The 17,832-nt window shown below is 45.5% G+C and overlaps 1 protein-coding gene across 2 annotated transcripts in view; it reads left to right on the forward strand.

Moving 5' to 3' along the window:
* DOK5 (docking protein 5) overlaps positions 1-17,832 on the forward strand; it is a 153,007-nt gene that overhangs the window by 59,983 nt on the left and 75,192 nt on the right. For both annotated transcript variants that reach the window (XM_055545351.1, XM_055545350.1), the window contains exon 2: positions 10,848-10,955. In XM_055545351.1, the coding sequence (XP_055401326.1) occupies positions 10,848-10,955 (108 nt within the window). The remainder of the gene's footprint in view (positions 1-10,847; positions 10,956-17,832) is intronic.

Consider the following 17,832-nt stretch of genomic DNA (forward strand, 5'->3'; position numbering starts at 1 on the left):
GGAGACCGAGTCATCTGTCTCTACACACGAGGAAGCGAAAACCAGAACTTGCATGATGTTCACAGAGATGTGTATAAATGTCAACCGGTTCAATCCTCATGTTAATTATATGTGCTTGGTATTATTATTGTTATTTATCCTCACTCCACACAAGAGAAAGTGACTGTCATTTCTTCAGTCCTTGGAACAGGGCCTGGAGCATAGTAGATGCTCAGGAAATATTTGTGAAGTTAATGAATAAATGGGCTTCCCTGGCGGCTCAGACAGTGAAGAATATGCGTGCAGTGCAGGAGACCCAGGTTCAGTCCCTGGTTTTGGAAGGTCCCTGGAGAAAGGAGTGGCTACCCACTCCAGTATTCTTGCCTGGAGAATCCCATGGACGGAGGAGCCTGGTGGGCTCGAGTCTGTGGGGTTGCAAACAGTCGGACACGACTGAGCGACCTCCACAGGCTTCACAGGCTTCACAGGCTTCAGTGAGGAAACGAAGGAGATAGAGTGTGTGCTGTCCTTGTTTGCAGGCAGATCCCTCCTGGCTGGATGGTGAGCTGCTGACCTCTATAAAGGTCCCCCAGGCAGGAGAAGCCCTTTAAATGCACTAACTCATTCCATTCTGCCAATAAGCCTGTAGGGAAGATGGTGCTGTCAGTTTATTTAAAAAGTACAATAAAATCTTGTATCTTAGGCTTATGTGTATAATATATACATAGCTGACTAGTCCTCATGTTTAATAATAGAATGTTTATATATAAAACTTAGGTGTTTAACAGGCATGACAGACTCCTTATATCCGCCATCAGATTCTGCATTCTCCCTGCAGATTCTGGCTCCCTCCCAGGCTTGCTTGCTTCGCTAACGTAAACTCCATTCTTCTACTTGCTTGAGCTGAAACTCTTGAAGTCATCCCTGGCCTCCTTACTCGAATCCTCACCTCCTGCCTCATCAGTGACCCTCGCTGGCTCTGCTCTCAGACTGTATCCTGACTTGGACCCCTTCTCATCTGCTTCCTCGTGTTCCTCCCGGCTCAGGGCACCATGAGATTTATTGCAGCAGCAACCTCCTAGCTACATTCCTTGATTCTGCCTTCAAGTCCCTGCCGCGTACTAAACATAAATTGGATTATACGACTTTGATTCAAAAGCCTTCATCTCCTTCCCATTGCATGCAGAGAACAAGTCAGAGTCTTTGCACTTAGACCCATACAGCCTCCCCGCCTCCACCAGCTCTGGCTTCTCTGGAATTCCGATGGCTCCTCATGCCAGGGCATGTTTCTGTCTGAACGTGCGTCTCCTCCTTTCCCACTGAGCCACCAGGGAAGCCCACATAACCCGTTATTGCCTGTGTACGACCAGACATATGCTCACAGATGTACCCATACGTCTCTTGTCATCATATTGCGTCTGGAAGCCCAGTGAAGGCAGCAGGTTCCTCCACTCTGTTTGCAGCCCCGTCCTTAGTACCTGAACAGTGTCTGGCACATGGTAGGCACTCAATAAGTGTTTGTTGATGAATTAATGCAGGAGTTCCCCAACCTCCCCGCTGCGGACCAGTATCTTCAGATCAGTCGTAGCATTAGATTAGAAATAAAGTGCCCAATAAATGTAGTGTTCTTGAATCATCCCAAACCACCCCCCTCCACCCTGGCCTGTGGAAAAATTCTTTTCCACAAAATGGGTTCCTCGTGCCAAAAAAGGTTGGGGACTGCTGAATTCATGAGTGACATCAGCTCCCCAACTTTTTGTTTGAATAGAATGTCCACCCAGTAGTCAAGATTCTCTAGCATTTCTTTAGAGTTGTTTGGCTTTTTTCTTTAAGGCTGCTTAAAAATAGAAGTTGAATGAGGACATGCAACTGTGTATGGCTTCTTCAGGCAGGGCTCCTGTTTCTCACTTCTCTTCCTCCTACTTTGTGGATCTGTCCGGGGACAGAAAGAATTGGGGAGAGGAGGAACAGGGCCATCACTTTCCCCTTTGGCTGTCCACTCTGCATTGGTCAGTTTTGTCTGACAAGGGAAGGGTCCTCATGTATGACCAGAATATTGATTCCATGAGAATTTTTCCAAATAACCTTGTATTGCTTATTTGATCACCACTAAAAATATATGTGTATGGTTCTAAGTAGAGACTATATAAATGAAGAAATCAACAAAATAAGGCAAAAAAGGTAGGGTGGGGCCAGCTTTTGCAGGTTCTACAATCTCTCGTTAAGACTTGGGTTTGTACCCCAAAGGCAACAGGCAGCCTCAGAAATGTGTTCAGCGGTGGGTTGATGTGGCCACATCAGGGTTTTAAGGATCACTCCAGAGGTACTGCAGGAAATGAACTGAAACGTGCCAAGAGTGAAAGCAGGGGAACTCTGGAGCTCAGCAGGCGGTGCTCAGATTAGGGTGGTGGTCCCTGCGGGGGAGGCGGGGGAAGACACTCCAGGTTCAGCCAGAAGGTGAAATACACAAGACTCAGTGACTGATGGATTGTGTTAAAACTAGTTTTCAAAACAGTTAACTGTTCATATCATGACTCTCGTACAGATGTAGAAAGAGCACGTGCTGAAGATTCTAATTAGCTCATTAAGTGAGAGAGCAGCACAGAATATTGTAACTAGTTCTAAGGGGAAGCCAGCGAGCTCACACATTTATACAAGCAGCATAGTGAAATGTGTGCTCCAGAGGAGGCTGAGCGGGCTCCATAATGGGGGCGGGGAAATCAGTGAGGCCTCTACTGAAGGGGATAGAATTTGCATCTTTATGGAATAGAATTATTTTACATTTTTATCAGTGATCTACAGTTTAGAGTTGTAGACTGTTTCCCTCAGAATCAGAAGCAGATGATACCGGATGTGTGTGTCCTAGAGAATGCATAGTTTTCCATTGAAACGGATATTTCCTCCCCTGGTGTGTGTGTGTTTGTGGGTGGGGGGTGCTGAATGTATATATTAGAGTAGAAACAGACTAAAAAGCAGGGACAACCTACTTTTCTTACTTAATAACTTACTTAATAGCACATCCTGTGGTATGACTATTATTTTACAACATCGTTTTTAATGATGGCAATTTCCAGTTTACAGATACGCCATAATTAATGAAGCCAGTCCCTGGAACATGTAAAGCACTCTCAGTTTTATGCCAAAGAGCCCTATTCCCATATGCTTGCATATTTCCTTAATTATTTCCTTAGGGGGAAAGTTCCTAGAAATAGTATTTTCAGGTCAAAGGGTAGGCATAATTTCTCCCCTGGAAAGGTTGTGTTAATTTACTTTGACATCAACAGAGGGTTTGCACAGCTAATTTATTGCCTGTGGATGCTTTTGAAATACTTTTAATCCTCTTTATACAAATTTTATTTTATGATTAATTATCTCATTTTTGCTGGGATTTTTCTTTGTAGTGAATTTTAATATGTACCTCAGTACCCACTGTGCAGCTTCTCCAAATTAACATTCTTTCCTGACAAATGAAAAGTGCATATAAATGACAGGCACAGAGTCATGCTGTTTACTCATTAAAGTGACTTTTTCTCCTCATAAAATATGTAATTCTGAACCAGCTTGTTATTTTGGTGAGTGGAGTTGGTAGCTCCTACCGGTTATAATTCAGTGAAATCACAGAATTCTCCTCTTCTTCCGTCACCTTGTGGCTCAGACGGTAGGAATCCGCCTGCAATGCAGGAGACCTGGGTTCAGTCCCTGGGTTGGGAAGATCCCCTGGAGAATTCCATGGACAGAGAAGCCTAGCGGGCTACAGCCTATGGGGTCGCAAAGAGCAGGACACAACTGAATGACTGACACTTTTCACTTTCACTTTCTATTACCTTCTGAAATCCCATAATGACAGAGTCCTTCATTAGGCTAGAATGTTATAACTGCCTCGGTCTCAGACGTCATCTCGGTCAGAATTCTCATTTTGTGGAAGGATTATTTGGAGACCGTGGCAGACAGTCAGGCTGCATCACCCAGTGCCGTTCCTGTGGCTGTCGGCTTGCCCTTGGACTGGTGCTCGTCCAGCGCAGGCTCAGGACTGGGCGGGCCGTGGGTCACTGTGGCGGGACGCCGGGGGCCACGGTGGGGGGCTGGGTGCTGACTGCACGCATCCAGGGAGCCGGGGAGCCAGGACACTGGTTTCCTGCAGCTGTAACCGGTGAAGAGCGAGCAACCACAGGTTAGACAGGGCAGGAAGGCTATGGAAAACCCAGAACTTGCATGAGACACTTACCATATAATCAGAAATATTTGGCACAGTTGAGTTTCTGAGCTGCGGTCAGGGATCCTGAATACTTTGTCACTTAAGGAGAGGGTGGAATTCTTTTAAAAGAAAACACATCTTACGAACTGCTGGGCTTGCAGTCCCGGAATAGGGTCTTCAGACCCCAATTGCAGAAATACTCCATTAAAATTTTCACTCTTGGCCAACGCTTGGTGCCAGGGAACTTAAAATCTCAAATGCAAATGTCACACTGAAATAGCTAGACGGTAAAGTCGTCGTCCAGATGAAAGAGCATATGGTTACAACTAAATGTCTCTTTACAGATTATGACAAGCATGAAAATCAACTTCTTACAGACGGCTCGACCCTCAGCAGAAGTTTAAGTGTCTCTAGGAGACCAGCTTTTCTGGGAAAATCCTGGAGGAATGGTTAAGAGCTTTTTCTCCAGAATCAGGCAAACCAAGGTTGGAATACTGGCTTGTCTCTCTAGTTTCATGCTCTTGAGTAACTAACACCCAGTGAGGAACCTCACTAAGGTCTATTTCCTCGTTGTGAAATGAGAAGAATGACAGCGTCTGTTTTATGGGGCCGTGGGTAGGTTAGTTGAGATAATGCACAAAAAGGAATTAGCATTCTGCATGCAGAAAGTTTTCGGCTAATGCTTGGTATTGATATTAACTGCCCAGACAAGGAGAATATTTGACTTGTTTTGGAGAAGAAATAAAAATAGGACTAGAATGTGAGAAATGAGGCTTATATATTATGAGGATACATGATATGGCTGGGGTGGAGAGAATACCTGGTTCAGTTCAGTTCAGTTCAGTCGCTCAGTTCAGTTTGTGACCCCATGGACTGCAGCACGCCAGGCCTCCCTGTCCATCACCAACTCCTGGAGTTGCCTGGAGAAGAGGGAAAATTGATGCGATTACAGAAATTAGATTCTGGCGGAACAGAAAACAGTCCTAACTTACCTTCACTCCCCCACCCCACCCCCCAAATACACCTGCCTGCTGTAGAGTTGTTGTTGAGTCACTAAGTCGTGTCCGACTCTGTGCGCCCACATGGACTGCCAGGCTCCTCTGTCCTCGGGAACTTTTCCCCAGCAAGAATGCTGGAGTGGGTGGCCATCCCTCGGTGGGTGGTCAGAACCTGTGACACGGTGTCTGTTGTTGCTTCGACAGTGGCTTGTGTGGATCGGCTTGCCCGAGTCCAGGACTTTGAAGATATTCTTCAACTCTGCAATCTCAGATCAGTGTGAATTCATCTAGAATAGTGCTTCTGACTTTACACCCCTCCCCACCCCACCCCCAGGGGACACTCAGCAGTGTCAACGGAGTAGGAGAAGCGAGCTTCCTGCATTCAGTTGATGAAGCCCAAACAGGCTCTGAAACATCCCACGATGCACAACGCCCCCGCCCCAACTAAAAACATAACTGTCTACAATGCCAGTTGTGCTGAGAACGCAGAACCCTAATGTATAGCAGGTGAGATATTTCAACATAAAGTTATTCTGTCATCACATTATCTTAAGAGTGGTGCTAGTGGTAAAGAACCCACTTGCCAGTGTAAGAGACATGAGAGACTCGGGTTTGATCTCCTGGTTGGGAAGATCTCCTGGAGGAGGGCATGGCAACCCGTCCAGTGTTCTTGCCTGGAGAATCTGTGGACAAGGGAGCCTGTCGGGTTACAGTGCAGGGGGGTCCATAGGGACCCAGTGGATGTGACTTAGCATGCAGGCTAATCATTAGGATTACCTACGCTTCTTGTCCCGTGAAACTACACTTTGCTGTCACAGTTGGGATAAAAAAGCTTCAGTTAAAAAAATCAGTTGAAAGAAAAATGTTAACTAAAAATGATTATAGGTGGTCCATAGATGTGCTATGAAGGAGATCATTGGAAGAATTAATTGACGAAGGAAACGCTGCCCTCTGCCAGTAAGCAAGTGAGATTATTCTCAAGCTGTTGCCCTTTTACGTGCGTCAGTCACCCCAGCTCGTCCCCACGCATCCCCGTCCTCAGTGAGTCCTCCTGCCTTGTCCCCTCTCGCCGATTCTGAGACATGGAGCAAAAGTCTGTAATTCTCTGGTACTTGGTGGCTGTTCTGTTCTGGAGACTGAGTGTAGGGCAGGTGGACGGGTTTGCTGTGGTTCAGCCGACTTCACTGTCACCGGCACTGAGTCTCAGGACAGCATCTCCCGCCCCTCCATGCCCTAGGTCAGGGTCCTCACCGGACATCACACCCTCAGAGGCCCTCACTGTGGGCGGAGCAGTTGCTGGAGGAGTCTTTGTTGGCCATCCCTCCGGGGAGCACTGGGCTGTCTGCAAGTCTTTATGATTATTCATGCATTGGTTTGCAAATTAGCAAGCAAAATTCCGGGGGAATGTGGTAGACAGCCAATTTGTCTGGCCCCATTCTGATGCAATTGACCTTGGCTAATCTCTAGGAATCTGCATAATTAATAAGTATCTTGAGTGAGGCTGGACCACTGCTTGAGAATCACTCAACTCCCTCTTTTCATAAACCTAGCGTTGGAATTTTCCTTATCTCCTGATGAGCCAGCATGTTTTAATCTGTTCCAGGGTGACTTTCCAGCCAGTCGTTATAAACAGTATTTATACAGTACAGCCTGGATACCCAGGTGACTTAGTGGTAAAGAATCTGCCTGCAATGCAGGAAACTTGGGTTCCATGCCTGGGTCAGGAAGATCCCTGGAGGAAGGCATGGCAACCCACTCGAGTATTCTTGCCTGGAGAGCCCCATGGACAGAGGGGCCTGGCGGGCCACGGTCCACGGGGCGCACAGAGCCGGATGCGACCGAGTGCAGTACAGCGGCAGCAGCGAACAGTGCAGGATGTGTATACATTTATTTTACAAATTTACTTATGTTGTATGAATGTGAATCTATGCAATAGTACTTTGGTGGTTATTTGATTATAACCCTCCATTTTTGCTGTTACTACTTAATAAAACAAAAACAAAAATCCTCTAAGAGTAATGTGGATGAATCGAAGATGGAAGTCATCAGGCCTGCTTAAATTGAGGAATCTTTAGCTTGCGTGTGACAGACTTCAGACAGAAGCCAGACAAATGTGGTTTGATCCTGAAGAAAATGAATAACTTTGTTTTAAAGTAGAAATGCTGTCATTCAAGATTGGGTCTAAAAGTTACAGCATAATTTGGAAATATAAAATGTCCTCTTAGATGAAAATATTTTTTTCCCGTAGTATGCATATTTCTTGCATACCTTAGCATGCTGTCTCTAACACATTTTCATGGCCACGTCCAGAAGAAAGGAGCTGCCAATGATAGAATGACGGCGAGAAACCTATTTTCCACATCTTTTATTTGAACAATCAGAGTGACAGTCATTCCCACTGTAATTATAGTCCTCTTTCTGGTGGTTAGGTTTTAAGAAAGCCAGTGATCTCATCTGTTATTCAGACACCAGTGAGATACTGGTAAGTTTTCTATTTGCCAGCCATAGCCCTCCACGTGTTAATTTCCATGGCTGATTCTCTATCCTGAAAAGGATTCGGTGTTTGAACTCTTACCGACGACTCTTGCCATTTAGTTTTCTAAAGTTACTTAGTCTAATGGTTAATTAGACTTCAGCTTGATAGCAAAAGAAGCAGGTAACTGTTTTTAGATTAGGCTGTAATTTATCTTGGTTAAATATCTCTGCACGTCTCTGTTAAAAATTTATAAGTGTTTTAAGATAATTGTAGATTCACTTTTGGTTGTAAGAAATATTACACAAAGATCCTGTGTTCTTTAACCAGTTTCCCTGGTGGTAATATCTTTGAAACAACACAGTATTTTTTAGATTCATGTATTTAATTTATTTATTTGGCCGAGTCTTAGTTGCAGCAGGTAAATGGACTCTCTGGTTTGGTGCTCAGGCTCAGTAGGTGCGGTGCATGGGGGTGTACTTGCCCCTAGACCTGTGTGATCTTAGCTCCCCGACCACAGATCGAGTCCGCGTCCCCTGCATTTCAAGGCTGATTCTTAACCACTGGACCCTCAGGGAAGTCCCCAACAATACACTGTAACCAAGACAATAGTATTAGTAGTCAGGATACAGGGCAGTTTCATCGCTGCCGGGACCCACCTGTCACCTATAGGCACCCCCTCCTCCCTTCTGCTCCCTCTTCACACAGCCCTCACCCCTGATAACCACTCATCTGATTTCCATTGCTATACTTGCTCTTAATGCGGCCATACAGCATGTGGCCTTTGGTTCTGGCTCCGTGCCCGCGCCCCCCCACCCCCCCCCCCGGCCCCGCCTCAGGCAGCATTATTCTCTGAAGACGCGTTCAAGTTGTTTTTGTAGCTGAGTGGTGTTCTATGATGTGCCTGTTCCCCGAGTCGTCTAGCTGTTTCCCCGGTGGAGAATAGATGGGTTGTATGCAGTTGGCCCTGGCACAAATCCAGCTGCTGTGAGCATCCGTGTCTTTTGTGTGCGGGGAGTTTGCGTTTCTCCGGCCTAGATTCCTAAGTGTACAACTCTAAGTCCTGTGCTGCTTGCTTAGTTCTTTAAGGAATTGCCAACCTGTGTTTCAGAGCTGGACATTTTATATTGCCAGCAGCAGTTGGAAAGCGATCCACTTGCTTGGCATCCTTGCCAGCGTTCGGTGGCATTACTGTTATCTGAGCCAGCCTGGTAGGCCTGTGCTGCATCGTGGTCTTCATGTTTGTGGCTGTGGTTCACACGTTTCATTGGTTCGCAGTGTTTCACTGTGGCTTTAATTTGCATTTCCCTGAAGGCTTAATGACGGCGAGCTCTTCCTCGTGCGCCTCTTGATCAGCTATGTGTTCTCTTCGGTGAAATGTCTGTGGTCCATTTTGTAAATGGATGGTGTGCTTCTTTAATGTTGAAATCTGAGGACTCGGTGTATTCCAGATACTGAGCCTATGTCAGATATATGGTTTGCACATTTTTTCCCCCCAGCTTGTCTTTTCATTCTATCAGCAGAATTTTTCACATAGCCAAAGTTTTAAATTTTGATGACTTACATGTGGCAGCATTTTCTTTTATGGATTAAGATTTTGATATGAGGTCAGTCCTGGGTGTTCTTTGGAAGGAATGATGCTAAAGCTGAGACTCCAGTACTTTGGCCACCTCATGCGAAAAGTTGACGCATTGGAAAAGACTCTGATGCTGGGAGGGATTGGAGGCAGGAGGAGAAGGGGACGACAGAGGATGAGATGGCTGGATGGCATCACTGACTTGATGGACGTGAGTCTGAGTGAATTCCGGGAGTTGGTGATGGACAGGGAGGCCTGGTGTGCTGCTATTCATGGGGTCTCAAGGAGTTGGACACGACTGAGTGACTAAACTGAACTGAACTGAACTAGGGCTTCCCTGGTGGCTCAGTGGTAAAGAACCCGCTTGCAATGAAGGAGACCCGGGTTCCATTCCTGGGTCAGGAAGATTCTTTAGAGGAGGAAATGGCAATCCACTCCAGTATTCTTGCCTGGAACATTCCATGGATAGAGGAGCCTGGCGGGCTCCATGGGGTCACAGAAGAGTCAGATGCAACTTAGGGAGTAAACAATAGCAACATGAGGTCTAAGAACTCTTCGCTCAGACCGTGTTCCCAAACATTTCCTTTTTCCTCCCTAAGCATATATATATATATTATATATATATATAATATATATATATGTATATACTTTTTAAAATATTTGAGTCCATTTTGAGTTGATTTTGTATGAGTGTTTTGGGTCAAGGTTTTTTTTTTTTTTTTAATTCCCTATGGATATTCAGTTTTTTGGGCTTCCCTGGTGGCTCAGATGGTGAAGAATCCGCCTGCAATGCAGGAGACCTGGGTTCGATCCCTGGGTTGGGAAGATCCCCTGGAGGAGGGCATGGCAACCCACTGCAGTATCCTTGCCTGGAACATTTGGTGAACAGAGGAGCCTGGCTGACTGCAGTTCCTGGGGTTGCAAAGAGTCGGACACGACTGAGTGACTAAGCACAGGCATTCGGTTTTTTGAGCACCGTTTGTTTAGAAGGCCACCCTCTGTCCACTGAATTACTTTTCCACTTTTGTCTCCATGTTTTTATGACCCTTAATATGTTGCAGTATTAACTCGGACTGCACCCCAGCCTGGCAATAATCTTTGAGTCTCCAGGTTGAATTTTCTGAAGGAGAATGTGGTTGGTGTTCATCCGCATTTATTAGCTAGTCTGCTGTCTGGCCCAGCTCCTGACCGTCGGGTATGAGGAACGCCCCATGACACGCAGGGCTGTCCCTTCCTAGGTCTTCACACCTTTGGCGTGTCTCAGTCTGTGATCTCCATAAGTAATGGCGTTTGGAATTAGGGCATGTGCCGTAAAAGCTTGTCTCATTTGTGCTGATTTGGGGTTTTTATCTCTGGGACTTTTTCTGAAATGTTGTCAAAGAATGAAGATATGTGCCTCTAAATACTTATTTTCTTTTGATTCCAGTGATTTTTCTGAACGGCATAATACACCCATTGTGGAAACAGTTTGGGGTTTTAAAATTTTGTTTTCCCAAAGCAACATCACATGTACGGTTTATGAATATTTTACAGGTGAAAACATGGAAAAGAAAACATTGAAATGCAAATGCCAGTAATATCTGAGTCGGCTGTGATGCTGAGTCCTGTCTTTGTATTCACTTCCAGATTTATCAGCGATGTTGGTTAGTATTCAAGAAAGCATCCAGCAAAGGCCCAAAAAGACTGGAGAAATTTTCTGATGAACGTGCGGCCTATTTTAGGTGTTATCATAAGGTAAGACTCGATTATTGTAGCTCTCCAGAAGTCTGTTCATAACTAGGGAACTCACTGTTCTTTGAGTCTGAAAACTTGTCTTGCTTTTTTAACCACGTTACAAAAATTACTTTTCCCAAGGACGTAACATCTCTGAAGTAGTATCTGCTTGCTCATTGTTTTCTTTTTTGGTTGTTGTTATTTGTTTCTTTTGTAGCTTATTCATTTTATTTATTTTTTTAAGACTGATTTATTTATGATGTGTTTTGGCTGTGGTGGGTCTCTGCTGCTGCATGCAGACTCTCTCTAGTCCTGAGCGGGGCTCCTCTCCGTTGCGGTGTGTGAGCTTGTCATTGCTCCTCTTCTTGTGGAGCGTGGGCTCTGGGTTTCAGGAGTTGCGGCCCTTGGGCTCGGTAGTTGCGGCTTGCAGGCTCTGGAGCGGTGTCTCAGGTCGCTGTGGCCTACCGGCCTAGTTGCTCCGTCCACGTGGGAGCTTCCCCTACCAGGGATCAAACCAGTGTCCCTTGCATTGCAAGGTGGATTCTTAACTACTGGACCACCAGGGAGGCCTCCCATTTTATTGTTGATAGACACTTAGGTTTTTTCCAGTTTTCACCTATTATGACTCCAGTTTTTGAAAAATTTTTATTGGAGTATCTTCTTAAAAAATTTTTCTTGGAGTATCGAATCTTCCCTGGTGGCTCAGAGGGTAAAGCTTCTGCTTGCAATGCAGGAGACCTGGGTTCAATCCCTGGGTTGGGAAGATCCCCTGGAGAAGGGAATGGCAACCCACTCCGGTATTCTTGCTTGGAGAACCGCATGGGCGGAGGAGCCTGGGGGCTACAGTCCACGGGGTCGCAGAGAGTCGGACACGCCTGAGCGACCCCACTTTGACTTTACTCTTTGTTGTGCTCGTTTCTACGGTGCATACACGGACCGGCTGCGCGCATGCGCATCAAACGGAACCCGCTGCGCGCATGCGCCTGTCCCCTTGTTTCGGATTCCTTCCCATTTAGGTCCCCACGGAGCGCTGAGCAGGTTTCTCGCGCTGTACAGATGGTTCTCCTTAGGGTCTATTTTGTTCATATTCTCAATAGTGTGTGTATGTCAGTCCTAACGTCCCAGTTCACCCCACCCACGCCCTCTCACCGTGGTATCCACACACTTGTCCTCTACGTCTGTATCTTCTCTGCTTTGTAAATAAGATTGTCTACCTCTGTGGGCTTCCCTGGTGGCTCAGAGGTTAAAGCGTCTGCCTGCAGTGCGGGAGACCTGGGTTCAATCCCTGGGTTGGGAAGATCGCCTGGAGAAGGAAATGGCAACCCACTCCAGTACTCTTGCCTGGAGAATCCCATGGACGGAGGAGCCTGGTGGGCTACAGTCCACGGGGTCGCAAAGAGTCTGACACGACTGAGCGACTCCACTTTCACTTTCACCACTGTGGTCCAGGGCTTCCCTGGTGGCTCAGTGGTGAAGAATCCGCCCGCAGTGCAGGAGACTTGCAGGAGATGCAGGTTTGATCCCTGGGTTGAGAAGATCCCCTGGAGGAGGAAATGGCAAGTGGTTCCAGTGCTCTTGCCTGGACATCCGCATGGACAGAGGAGCCTGGCGGGCTACAGTCCATGGGGTCACGAGGAGTCAGACAGGACTGAGTGATAAACAACAGACCCCTGTGGTCCAGGCCACCACGCTGCCTAACTCCCAGCCCTCGGAGTCTCTTTGAGACGCTCATATTGCATCATGATTCTCTGGCACAGAACCCTCAGTCAGGTTGGTATAACGGTCCACCCGTCACACGTGTGACTTCCTGCCGCCTGTTTAACTTCACGTGTGCAGTTTCCCCAGCCCCTCTTGGCCCTGCGACAGGTACCCTGGGCTCTGAACTCTCCGTAGACAGCCAAGCACATCTCCTCTTTTGAATTCCCCTTCCCTCTGCTTGGAAGGCTCTCCTTGCAAATATCCACATAATCGTATCCTTCCTTTGTTCATGTCACCGTTCAAGTTCCTCCACTAAGCGAGCCCCTTACCTGCCCTCGTTATTGAAAATGAAGTCCTTGGACACCCTCCTGCTCCCTCTCCCTTTGTTTTTAGCTCTTATCACACTGCATACATATTGCTCAGTTATTTCTTATTGTCTTCACTACAATACCACCAAAAGACAAGGTTCCCAAGGGCAGAGATTTTGGAGTCAGGGGTACATCTGCTTCCACTCCTTACCAGGGCCTAACGTAGCAGACACTTTTTAAACTTTAAAAAAAAAAATCAAAGATCTTTATTTGTTTTGTTTCTATTTTGTCATGTCTTGGTTGTAGCACGCGGGATCTTTAGTTGTGGTGTGTGGGCTCTAGTCCTGAGCAGGGATTGAATCCTGGCCCCCTGCATTGGGAGTGCAGAGTCTTAGCCACTTGACCACCAGGGAAGCTGCTCTTGAAACTCTTGATTGAAGAGATTCGAGTGTTATCGACAGAGGACGGGGAATAGATGTGGATGTCCATGCATCACTTTCATTTAGCTCATCAGGGAGGCTTGAGGCGTCTGAAACTGGGAAGAAGAGTTCTGATTGGAGGAAATGCAGTGCGTGGTGCTGGGGGCAGAGGAAGCCAGGACTGGGAAGGCTTATGAGAGCAGACCCACATGTAGAACCAGAGTGCCCTGGGAAGGTTCCCCTTGCATGGGGAACAAGCCAAGGGCATTTGAGGACAAGCTCGCCCTGTCTCCCAGACCCCTACCTGCTGGCTGTGGAATTTAATGTGTGTATCTTTGGGGAACGTGGTAAGCCAGTCCCTTTCATCTATAATAATCATTAACCAAAGTTCAAAGCATTGGAACGGAAGAATTATCTCCATTAAGCCCTCCAAGCCCTTGATGAGTTCCTGTAGCCGATTCACCCTCCTCACTCTTTCAGATCTGATACATTTAATATTAATCTCTCGGGGGCATATACAAAGCTGGAGTAACTCTGAGATGTGCATTTTTTATCTAAATGCTGTGTAATTTATGAATCTTGATAATAAAAGTACTAGGGTGATAAGTAGCTCACCGTGACCGGATTTCAGAGTTTGTTTGAATACACATAAAAAGCAGCTTCCACAAGACATGAAGCACTGTACATGATGCTGTGTGATCGGCGCAGAGACAGCGCGGGGCAGACACCCCTCTCTCCTGCCAGGAGACCTGGACGTGTGTGGGAGCAAAGTGCCGCTTTACTTTCACTTTTAAAGACAGTATTATGGGGGCAGAAGACCACACCAGTTTTACCTATGTGATTCTTTACAGTTTTTTAAAAAGGAAATTGACCGTAGAATTTTAAAATTTGGTGCTTTGCTCACTGGCAAGGTAACTAAAGGTGCTCTCATACAAAAACTGGAAAATAAATATGTGACTGATGCCCAGACAGATGCATTCTGTTCATGTCTTTACCTCTTTCGTGAAGTGCCCCTCAAGCCCCAGAGCTGTCAGAAATGGCTGTGAACTTGATTAACTGTAATTGTAGCAATATTAAGACTCCAGTGACTTTATTTTTTCTTTCTTCCCAGTTTTACTGAGAAATAATTGACATGCATCACTAAGTTTAAATGTGGGGCTCCAGTGAGTTTACATTTAGTTCCTGACCTTCCCATTAAATACTGGTTTATTGTTCTCACTCAGCAAATGCAAACAGCCCACACGGAGCAGAAGGGGTTGAGAGTTTCTGTGCATACTTTTTTGGTGTGCATGACAATTGGGAGGAAATCTAAGTAGAATGCTGGTCAACTGTTGCTTTTGAGACCAAGGCAAATCGCATGGTGGGAAGTATTTTGGCCCTGGGTTTGGGAAGCTTGCTTTCTCTTTTCTCTTTTGTTAATTAACCTCACTTTATTTATTTATTGAAGTGTAGGGAATATGCAATACTTACTGCATATTGATTCAGTATTTTTTCAATTATTTTTATTAATTAATTACAGGCTCAGTTCAGTTCAGTCACTCAGTCGTGTCCAACTCTTTGCAACCCCATGAATCACAGCATGCCAGGCCTCCCTGTCCATCACCAACTCCCGGAATTCACTCAGACTCACATCCATCGAGTCAGTGATGCCATCCAGCCATCTCATCCTCTGTCGTCCCCTTCTCCTCCTGCCCGCAATGCCTCCCAGCATCAGAGTCTTTTTCAATGAGTCGACTCTTCGCATGAGGTGGCAAAGTACTGGAGTTTCAGCTTCAGCATCAGTCCTTCCAAAGAAATCCCAGGGCTGATCTCCTTCAAAATGGACTGGTTGGATCTCCTTGCAGTCCAAGGGACTCTCAAGACTCTTCTCCAACACCACAGTTCAAAAGCATCAATTCTTCTGTGCTCAGCTTTCTTCACAGTCCAACTCTCACATCCATACATGACCACTGGAAAAAACATAGCCTTGACTAGACGGACCTTTGTTGGCAAAGTAATGTCTCTGCTTTTGAATATGCTATCTAGGTTGGTCATAACTTTCCTTCCAAGGAGTAAGCGTCTTTTAATTTCATGGCTGCAGTCACCATCTGCAGTGATTTGGGAGCCCAAAAAAATAAAGTCTGACACTGTTTCCACTGTTTCCCCATCTATTTCCCATGAAGTGATGGGACCGGATGCCATGATCTTCGTTTTCTGAATGTTGAGCTTTAAGCCAACTTTTTCACTCCCCACTTTCACTTTCATCAAGAGGCTTTTGAGTTCCTCTTCACTTTCTGCCATAAGGGTGTTGTCATCTGCATATCTGAGGTTATTGATATTTCCCCCAGCAATCTTGATTCCATCTTGTGTTTCTTCCAGTCCAGCATTTCTCATGATGTACTCTGCATAGAAGTTAAATAAACAGGGTAACAATATACAGCCTTGACGAACTCCTTTTCCTATTTGGAATCAGTCTGTTGTTCCATGTCCAGTTCTAACTGTTGCTTCTTGACCTGCATATAGGTTTCTCAAGAGGCAGGTCAGGTGGTCTGGTATTCCCATCTCTTTCAGAATTTTCCACAGTTTACTGTGATCCACACAGTCAAAGGCTTAGGCATAGTCAAGAAAGCAGAAATAGATGTTTTTCTGGAACTCTCTTGCTTTTTCGATCATCCAGTGGATGTTGGCAATTTGATCTCTGGTTCCTCTGCCTTTTCTAAAACCAGCTTGAACATCTGGAAGTTCACGGTTCACGTATTGCTGAAGCCTGGCTTGGAGAATTTTGAGCATTACTTTACTAGCGTGTGAGATGAGTGCAATTGTGCAGTAGTTTGAGCATTCTTTGGCATTGCCTTTCTTTGGGATTGGAATGAAAATGGACCTTTTCCAGTCCTGTGGCCACTGCTGAGTTCTCCAAATGTGCTGGCATATTGAGTGCAGCACTTTCACAGCATCATCTTTCAGGATTTGAAATAGCTCAACTGAAATTCCATCACCCCCACTAGCTTTGTTCGTAGTGATGGTTTCTAAGGCCCACTTGACTTCACATTCCAGGATGTCTGGCCCTAGGTGAGTGATCACACTGTCGTGATTATCTTGGTCGTGAAGTTCTTTTTTGTACAGTTCTTCTGTGTATTCTTGCCACCTCTTCTTAATATCTTCTGCTTCTGTTAGGTCCATACCATTTCTGTCCTTTATCGAGCTCATCTTTGCATGAAATATTCCCTTGACATCTCTAATTTTCTTGAAGAGATCTCTAGTCTTTCCCATTCTGTTGTTTTCCTCTATTTCTTTGCATTGATCGCTGAGAAAGGCTTTCTTATCTCTTCTTGCTATTCTTTGGAACTCTGCATTCAGATGCTTATATCTTTCCTTTTCTCCTTTGCTTTTCGCTTCTCTTCTTTCACAGCTTTTTGTAAGGCCTCTTCAGAGAGCTGCAGCATGGGGGTGGCAAAGAGTGGGACACGACCTAGCGAGTGAACAACAACAGTTTTTATTGGAGTGTATTGATTTAGAGTGTTGTGTTAGTTTCAGATGTGATGGTCATGGTTTAGTCACTAAGTCATGTCCAACTCTTGTGGCCCCATGGACTCTATAGCCTGCCAGGCTCTCTGTCTACCAGCAAAGAGGATCACTTATGCGTATGCATATATCCACTCTTTTTTAGATTGTGTTCCCATATAGACCATTATAGAGTACTGAGTGGAGCTCCGTGTGCTGTGCAGCAGGTTCTCGTTGGTCATCTGTTTATATGTAAATGTAGTGTGCGTGTATGTCAGTTCTGGTCTCTCAGTTTATACCCTCTTCTCCCCCTTGGTAACTATATCTATTTCTACGTCTGTCACTCTGCTTCTGTTTTTAATAAAACTCTTAGAGGAAAACAAAGGCAGAACACTCTCTGACATAAATCCCAGCAAGATCTTTTTTGATCCACCTTCTAGAATAATGAAAATAAAAACAAAAGTCAACAAATGGGACCTAATTAAACATAAAAGCTTTTGCACAGCAAAGACAACCATAAACAAAATGAAAAGACAGCCCACAGAATGGGAAAAAATATTTGCAAACAAAGTGCTGGACGGGAGATTAATCTCCAATTTTTAAATACACAAGCAGCTCATGCAGCTCACTATCAAAAAATATAGACAGCCCCATCAAAAAATGGGCAGAAGATCTAGATAGACATTTCTCCAAAGAAGACATACAGAGGGCCAATAAGTGTATGAAAAGATGATCAGCGTCGCTAATTATCAGAGAAATGCAAATAAAATCAGCAAGGAGTTAGCACCTCACACAAGTCAGAATGGCCATCATCAAAAATCAGCAATGAGTTAGCACCCCACACAAGTCAGAATGGCCATCATCAAAAGATCTAGAAACAATAGATGCTGGAGGGGTATGAAGACGAGGGAACCTTCCTGCAGGGTTGGTGGGAATGTAAACTGGCACAGCCACTGTGGGGAACAGTATGGCTGCTTGTTAAAAAACTAAAAA

This window comes from Bubalus kerabau, chromosome 13 (assembly GCF_029407905.1).
Source record: "Bubalus kerabau isolate K-KA32 ecotype Philippines breed swamp buffalo chromosome 13, PCC_UOA_SB_1v2, whole genome shotgun sequence".
In the NCBI taxonomy this organism is placed as follows: Eukaryota; Metazoa; Chordata; class Mammalia; order Artiodactyla; family Bovidae; genus Bubalus; species Bubalus kerabau.